This window comes from Macrobrachium rosenbergii, chromosome 41 (assembly GCF_040412425.1).
Source record: "Macrobrachium rosenbergii isolate ZJJX-2024 chromosome 41, ASM4041242v1, whole genome shotgun sequence".
In the NCBI taxonomy this organism is placed as follows: domain Eukaryota; kingdom Metazoa; phylum Arthropoda; class Malacostraca; order Decapoda; family Palaemonidae; genus Macrobrachium; species Macrobrachium rosenbergii.
In genome coordinates, this window is record NC_089781.1 from 40995079 (window position 1) to 41004593 (window position 9515).

A 9515-nucleotide genomic window follows, 5' to 3' on the forward strand; every position below is an offset into this window, starting at 1 on the left:
CGCTTTATGCTCATTACAAGCACCTTTTTCTCTTATATAGTACAAACGTATTCAAATAACCTGCCTCACTGATAAGAAAATCAGTTTCATTGCCAAAGCTGTTTTCCGCTGAAAAGGTAGAGTAGATCTGATTTTTTTTCATGGGCAATTGGCATCATAACATTAAGAGTTTTGTGAGGGAGAAAGGGGAGTGTTTAGCAATACTGAAACGTTTGTCTTGTTTCTTGGTTGTCTGGGAAATTTTTCGTTATGAATGTGGTCAGAATACCAAGTCTACTTTTGGTGTAAGAGCAAACTCTTCAGTCTGCCCTTCTGCTCACAGTATTAGATTGATGCCCCCCTTTGTGCTTCAACATTAAAAAAAACACACACTAGGAATTCATCTTGTATTCCAGAGGAACCGGTTCGTATATTTCGATGCCTTAGATTATATTCTGATTACTGGTGATGAATGTAATAGCAAGTATACCACTCACTACACTTTAATTCATATAATTCTCGGTCCTTTCAACTGGGTAAAATGCAGTATATTCCGAAGTAACTGATGAATATGCCCGTAAAATTGCAATATATGGACATATGCTTGCAATACGGCCATATTCGTAAACTTTGGGGGTATAATAACGGAAAAATTTGCCAAAAATTAAATAAAAGAAAGACTGTAACAACAATCCTTCTGTTACATTAGTTTATAAATGATTATTAAGAAGCCACTTCCAAAATCATGGCCTGTAAATAACATTTAAGTAATTTTGTCACTCCGAACACGATTTCTTATTTATTCATTATTATGTCAAAGCTTCTGCGTTCTTGACAGACGTGTTAGGCTGAGACATTAAAAGTGATTTTTCAGTGTATAATAACTTAGCATACAACGACAGCCTTTCCCCTGCTTATTGCCATCCGTACACGCGAACAAAATGGGAAGGGATATGGGAAGGTATATGTAGCCTTGAACTTTTTCAGTACCCCACATGTGGGATAAGTTGGGCGCAATCTCTCTCTCTCTCTCTCTCCCTCTCTCTCTCTCTCTCTCTCTCTCTCAGATAAATGCTTTTGAAATAACAAATTAAAAAGAAATAAATAAACTTGAAAAATTAAAGACATTAAATATATATCTCTATATAGGATTTCGTTTTCATTTTTCTCATGGTACATAATTCATTGCGTACACACTGCATTCATGGGTTGCCTGTTACCGCTACAATGCAGTGTGGAAACTCCCTGCAATGAATAAAAGGTCTATGAATTCACAATACGTTTACTGCATAAGATTTGTGAGTGCGAGAAAGGAATCTATTTAACCACGTGACCCCAGTCTGTGATCAGAATCCCGGCCATCCTGATCTTCCATGATTTTACAAAACTTCGATTTCTGTAATGTTGTTATCTCAGATATATTGGAAATAATATTCACTGACCTCACGTAGAGCAAAGTGAGAGGAGTGGTGTTTTCAGTCTGGTACACTACTAATTATTTCATGGTAAAATCGTTCAAAATATTTCGATTAAATTTCCATTCTAGCTTTCGCGTTTTTTGTTATAAAATCGTTTTGAGTCATTAATAAAATCATATTGGTATTTTTAAGTATTCTCATCAATGCACACATAAATCTTTAGAGTACTAGTAATTTTTAACGGCAGTTTGTCATAATACTTGATGTATATAAATATTACTAAAAGTATCGTGCTGCCCGAGGTAACTTGGATGCCGTCAGCAAGGCGCCAAAATGGTACCCTTGTTTGATTTAAAGGGTCACATTTGGTAGTCTTTATTCCTGTGATACTACTCACTGAAGAGCAATAAAGGTTGAATAAGAAATTTTCCTAAAGTGACCAACATCAATGTGCATTCAAGAGATTATAATGGAGAAGTGCTACATATTTTCTTATTACCTAACATCAGCTCCTGGGCAATCTCACTGGCCCAGAAACTTCATAAATCAGTGGAGCATTCATGTGTAGGAGGACACATGGAAGTTACAGAGACTGGTCAGTGTAAGCAACCAGTTACTGCTATCATTCATTTAGGTGATTCTTGCTCATGGAATACAACAGAATGGCGACTACCTCAGGAATTTTATAGAGATTATCTATAAATAGACCATTCTTAGAATCAGTGAAAGTATTTAAACATTCCGACAAAAAATTTACCAAAAACTACAAATGACCATACCCATATTCTTTAAGAAATTTATCTGTCATAATGAATGACTGTCAATACATATTTGATAAATGTGAAATGTGTTCTAAGAAGTACGATCAGTGGAGGTTAGTAACATTTTGATTTAATTTAATTGTTCCTAGCGCTGACCGTGTGTTCCTTTAAGGCACTTTGAATGCCCTCATTTAACTTAAACTTGGAGGGACCTAAGACATGCCTTACGATGACAAAGTCATTGTTTTTCCTGTTAAGAATAAACGTGCATGGCAACTATGGAAATGGTCTACCTATTCATGTTGACGTTTCGCTGGCAAAACTCCCTGCAGTTTTCTCTCGGGCATTATATATGTACACTACGTCAAGTTGAAGCAGGATCACTCCATCTACATTGGCAGGTACTTTAAAAGTCGTTACTTGTGTCTTAGAATTCCATCTTTCATAGAATATCCAATTCTTTCATATCGATTTTTTTTCTACATAATTGTTTTTTTAATAAATGTTATAAGTTCTTCATCCCACTGCTGCTCTTTCATGAGTGGTTCTGTCGAGTGATTATCTGTGTCACTCTTCCGAGAGACTCAGCAGAGACATTTGTTAGTGATTCAGGAAGCACTTAGGCTCCAGGAGTTACTCAGTAATTTTCCTGATAAAAGTTACACATAAAGCATCTCCAGCATCTGATATGTCACCAGATTGGAGAATGGCTTAGTAAAGAAGGCTTTTTCATATTCATTGCAAGCATGATTCTGTGGTCCCTCAAGGACGTAAACCTTTTTGTAAGTGAAGGCTTCCCATTCTTTCTTCTCCTATTCTTAGATGGCATTTTTAAATTGAATTTGTCTACCAAGTTACTCTTTCAGAATCCTCAGTTAGAACTCAGATTGGGCACAAGATGAAATATTGATTGTCTGGTGCAATTTAACTTTTGTTATTGTAGAAATTATCTTAAGTATTTCATATTGTATTGCCAGAGTTGTTGCTTGTCTGGGTGTTAGGCATAGTTTTACATAAGCCAAAGCTGGTTCCCTGCATTTGGTTATGTTGTACTCCACCCCTGACAGTTTGTGCAATGCTTGTGTCATGTGATAGATGGGGTAGTCGCACTCATGTACAGAATTATGCCACCTGAATGGTTATTTCATGTATATATGAGTGTACTTATATTTCATTTACTAAAGACTAGGGTACTTGTCTCCCTATACGTTGCTACTTGAATATTTTGTATATTATTCATAAGGTTATTTGATCAATGATCACAAGGATTAATCAAATTCTTAAACTATTTAAATTGGTTTTCTATTTCTAATCTGACTTCAAATATCAATCAGGTAACTTACACCATACAAAAAGTCTGTGTTTTCCTTTTTGCTGCCATTTTTAGTTTCTTGAGTCCTCAGCCTGGTAAGGACAAGAAAGAGGCCTTGGAACCTGACCCGACAAATTTCACTGGTTATAGAAGGGTTATAACAAGGTGATTTACCTTAGATATATTAGAACTTTATAGCTGCTTTTATTCTTTGATATGTGACTGTTAAACAGGTTTGAGGTTGATATTGATTGGACTTGTCTGAATATCTTGTGCTTTGTCTTCATGTTCAGACTCTGGTAACACCCGTAATATGATAAATAATTGACAATCAGCATCTGGGTTAAGACATCGTTTATAGTCACATTAGGATTACGCTGAATATCATTAATTTTGAAAAGAATATAATATTTTCCTTTCTTTGATATTGTTGTAAAGAGTGGATCTCCTCAAAATTAACTACTTCAAGTCTATCAAGTTAGTTTTCAATTAATGTTGAACATTGATGTAGTATTAATAACTTCTGGGTTGTGTTCTTACTTATTTGCTTCTTTTCCCTTGGTTTATGATTGAACTGTCAATGAAATTTTTTTTTTATTTCTTGTGATAAATTTAGGTTCTCCATATTTACCTGTTCTTTGGTTCTTTCCAACACTAAATTTCTGGAAAAGGCAACTTTCAAGAGTAAGGAAGAGGAAGATATGTATTCATTTACAATGGTTGAAATATTTTCCTCTGAGAAATTCCATTCTAGAACCTGATGCCAGGGCTTCACTCTTTGAGAACATGTGTTCAGTCACTGAACATCAGAGACAGTATCCTGTAGCTCCAATGAAAGCTTGTTGAAGGTGGTAGAAATGTGTGTAACAGGCCAGGATTCGTTTGTTATGACTCAAGAGCTTTTCATTCACTCTAAAGCGATCTCGATTTTTTCTGAGGTTTGTAAGTTTCAATGAGATGACCTAAGTTTCATTTATCACTTTCTTTCAAGACTATATAATCTAAGCTTTGGTTGCAAATTTCGATGTGTCATATAGACTATTTATGACAATGATTCCAGGATATATTCAAAATTATCTCCAGCAATCCAAGTGAACAGTCCAGATCGTTGACATAGTAATTGTGGGTTGAATGTGGTTCTCAGTACAGAGCCTGAATTCAACAATCATATACAATAAAGTCTAAAGCAACTATATCTTTCTCAATGGCTGAATGGATAAGCCATTGTCATATCTACATAGAACACTAAGGGCATAGCTTCGAATCCTGACTAGGGCAGAATTACTTATCATTAAATTCCCTTTGGGAGAAGTCGTTTCTAAGGTAATGTGAATTCGATATTAAGTCGTATTTGCGGCTTATTATTTGAGTGTATAAATATCCGTGTATGAATTAGCCCGTAAAACTATCATAAATAATTACAAATTACATTTACCACGTAAATATCAACGTTAAGATAACTTGATTATGGTTCTATGAAATGAACCTGACTCTAGCAGCAATATGTATAGCGAGTAGAAATCAATTTACACCTCGACTTTAGAATGGATAATTCACTGTATCAGACCCAAAAGGCATAGGATCAAATGCTATCCAGGCCAGAATCTAAATAAAGGAAGGAAGCTTTTCCATCTATTTTAAGAATCAGACCCATGTACGATAGTAAGACAGAGGTTATGAATTAATCTATCATGTTATCAGAAGAGATATTAGCCTATTTTAGGTGATCCATCAAATTCAGATACCTTGTACTTGAGCTGCGATAGACTCCTCCCCGCAATCGTAGCATAGTGCTTTAGCAGTTATATCTTTTAAGGGTGAAATATATAGATACAATCCATCCACTGAAGAAAAAAGCCTATTCATTTATTTCTTATCCGGATTCAGAGGCTAATAATTATAACCCTCTCCAAAACGTGAGAAAATCTAGAAGTCTAGAGGTCGTTTTGGTTATAAGTAATACATAAATTTCTGTTGAAAGTGATATTATAGCAGCCGTACCTCCAGAATACTTGGTGAAAACTGAGAGGGTAACATCTGGTATTATCCAGTTGAGGCAAAGATTTATAGAGAATATGTACACATATAGTTATACTTACGTACACACACACACACACACACACACACACACACACACACATATATATATATATATATATATATATATATATATATATATATATATATATATATATATATATATATATATATATATATATATATATACAGTTGTATTCTTCTCAATCACGAAGATAAAATACGTCGATGTACTCCACAATGAAAACTAAGGAGAAACCAGAAAAAAGGAAATAGAGTTCTTAATTTGTCCCAACAGTTTCACCTTCCATCAGGCCTCTTCCGGGGAACTTTATTGACTAATCAGCTTAAGAACAACATATTTCCGCTAGTGGAATGAAAAGATTTTTGGCTACTTTAAACTTTAAAGTATTGTTATTTCGAGAAAGTGGCAGCGACAATCTGATTATCAATGCGAGATCTTTCCATACTAAACAAGTAATGCAGTCTGGAATAAGATCTAAGTTTTTAAGAGCTCTTCATCTAGTCAGCCCTGAATTCTTTGATGACGAGATAGATTATATATATGGACTGCGTCTTAAGCACAATTTTACTTTACATGATATAGATGAGTGTTTCTCGCTAGCCGAAAAATCTTTTGATTCCACTAGCGGAAATAGGAATTTTAATAGCAATATACTGTACTGTGTTTGCCATACATGCCAGCCTTCGATCATATTATCCACCCACTTGAATTACTAAGTGTGACTGTCGTATTTTCCTATCGCAATACCATTGGCAGAACTTTAATAAGAAACAGCCCTATATACGACAACGGGGTATTAGGCTATACAAATTCCTTGTGGTTGCAATAACTTTTATATTGGACAATCAGCAAAAACTGTTGAGAAACGAATTGCACAACATAAGTATAGTATCCCTTTTCTGTTGGACGAACTATGTACTAGACAATTTAAATTTTATATTATCCTGTAACAGTTGTAAGCACCGTTAACCATTTCTACTTGCTTATGTTTTATGTAAGTCTTGAAGTTAAATGTAAACATATGTCCGGTATATGTTTTTCTTAAACTGATTACTTAATAAAGTTCGCCGGAAGAGGCCTGATGGAAGGCGAAACTGTTAGGCAAATTAAGAACGCTCTTTCCTTTTTTCCTCTGGTTTCTCCTTCGTTTTCATTGCGGAGTACATCGAGAATATATATATATATATATATATATATATATATATATATATATATATATATATATATATATATATATATATATATATATATATATACATATATTTATATATATATATATATATATATATATATATATATATATATATATATATATATATATATATATATATATATATATATATACACACATATACAGTACAGTTTATGTGTGTGTGTGTATTATGAAATTCATGGCATATCCCAGTGGTAAGGACGTTATCAATAAATAACCTCTTCGTAAGGATGCAAAGTAGCATCAAACAAAGATACTTGTAAACTATCCTTACGTAAAGGTTGTTTATTGATAACGTCCGCAACACTGGTATATACCATGAATTTCAAAAATGCTGCAAAATAATGTTAGTGTAAGTTAGTGAACAAGTTCCTACCCAGAGGTTAGTAGACAGATCTGAGAACTTGACTCACTTGTGTCATCAATGTTATTATTGAATTATTTCTTTTGTACAGGATGTTTATGATGCAATGGAAAACAGACTTAGTAGTGACAGTGGTATTAATCTTGAGTTTCGAGAAGGTTTCTGCTTTCCCAAAATCTCAGATTCTATGGTTTGACGTCGGACCACAAATTCGTAACTGCCGAGATGTACAAAGACAAGGCAACACCACTAGTGGAATCTACATGATTTTCCCTTACAAATGTTGCCCTGATGTCCCTCTTCAGGTAAAAGAATTGCAATATATCATCAGTATAAATGTGTTATAATTAGACGTTTCATTAGACTGCAAGTGTTGTTTATATCTTTGAGAGTATTTCAAATAATCTTTTCAATCAGGTCTTCTGTGACATGGAGACAGATGGTGGTGGATGGACTGTCATTCAACGTCGGGCTGACATAGAACCAAGAGAGAACTTCTATCGTACCTGGATGGAATATGCCCTTGGCTTTGGTAACCTGAAGGGAGAATTCTGGTTAGGAAATGACAACATCCATGCCTTAACGGATCAGACACTGAATGAAATAAGATTCGATCTAGCTGACTTTAAGGACAACACACGATGGGCCAATTACAAGTTCTTCTATCTCCACGACCGAAGTTCGTCTTACAAACTGGAAGTTGTGGAATACAGTGGAGATGCTGGTGATTCCTTTACAACCCACAGTGGAGCCAAGTTTTCGGCCAAAGACATCGATAACGATGAAAATCCTGGAGATAGCTGTTCAGTTACGTAAGTTCATTATCATACTGCTGTGAAAATTACTTTAGTCATTCCTTTCATGTGGAGCAGAACGATCTCGTTTTCTCTAAGTCATTTATAATCAATTAAGTTCGTGCGATTTGGTAAGTAATATTTTTATTAAACCTCATTTGAAAGAATCAAGTTAATAAAGTTCTCACGATAAAGTCTTTCCTTTCTCTGCATAGCTTTGGTGCTCATTAAGTTGGTATCAATATTTTCAGGTACAAAGGGGCCTGGTGGTACAAGGCATGTCATGCATCAAACCTTAATGGGAAGTATCTCTCTGGAAACCACACATCCTATGCCGACGGGGTAAACTGGGCCGCATGGCTTGGTCTTCACTACTCTCTTAAGAAGACAGAGATGAAAATTAGACCTGCTTATTAAGACTTGGATTTTTCGTCTTAATATATGCATCTCATGGACACATGGAAGAAACTAATACCTTTAATGTTCATTTCGCTTAGCTCCTCTAACACGCGCGTGCTAAACAACACTCATATTGTGAATGAAGACGAGCCGACATTAATTCACAAAAACTATTCCTTTCACTTTACTGACAATAGTGGATAAATAGCTTCTAGCAGACAGCAGCACTGACAGATTAATAGCAGACGTTTCTGTTACAATACTGAAGACAAAAAATAATGTTATCCATCCTTTTCTAAACCTGGAATATGATAGGATGTGAAAGTTGACTTTTTTTCAAACTGCACAAACAAAAAATAGTATTGCTGATAATAGTAGTGTTTATTGCGAAGATAATATAATGACATGGAAACATTATTTTAATAAAGAGAAGAGGAATATTAATGATTTTTTCTTCCTTAAACCTATCAACTGTCAGCCGAGTGGTCAAATATCGTCAGTGTTGCTTTCAATTTCCACTACTGGAAGTTCGATTCTCACTGGTGACGATTCTCTTATCTCTTATCCCTGTCTGTGTTATTCCACAGGTTGAGTGAGCAAATGCTTTTGATATATATATATATATATATATATATATATATATATATATATATATATATATATATATATATATATATATATATATATATATATATATATATATATATATATATATATATATATATATATATATATATATATATATGTATGTATATATATATATATATATATATATATATATATATATATATATATATATATATATATATATATATATATGTATATATATATACTATGTATATATATATATATATATATATATATATATATATATATATATATATATATATATATATATGAATGTTGATTGATCTACTACTCTTACCTTGGCGTCGGTAATGCTGACTTGGGGATCAACACTCGCGAAACAAGAAAATTATCATTTAAAACAATTTCAATTTGAGATAGGACTCGGTAGAGAAATTCTAGATCTTAATTAATTACATGTAATCACTTAAAACCAGGAGAGTAACACAAGGGAGCTCTAAGCACTGGTTCCTTGGCACCTTGTTTACGTTAATTGACAAAGCAAGGGTGCCACAAACATCCAGATTATACTCTGAGAGAATTTCTAAAAGAATGATTAATGACATATGCTGGCACTACTGATTAT

The 9515-nt window shown here is 33.9% G+C and overlaps 1 protein-coding gene across 1 annotated transcript in view; it reads left to right on the forward strand.

The window, feature by feature from the left end:
- The window catches only part of LOC136826477 (techylectin-5A-like), a 12422-nt gene extending 3680 nt beyond the window's left edge, over nucleotides 1-8742 (forward strand). Inside the window, exons 2-4 of the mRNA XM_067083681.1 lie at nucleotides 7201-7414; nucleotides 7527-7921; nucleotides 8155-8742. Coding sequence (XP_066939782.1) covers nucleotides 7202-7414; nucleotides 7527-7921; nucleotides 8155-8320 — 774 coding nt within the window. The 5' untranslated portion in view covers nucleotide 7201 and the 3' untranslated portion in view covers nucleotides 8321-8742. The remainder of the gene's footprint in view (nucleotides 1-7200; nucleotides 7415-7526; nucleotides 7922-8154) is intronic.
- The last annotated feature ends 773 nt before the right edge of the window (nucleotides 8743-9515 follow it).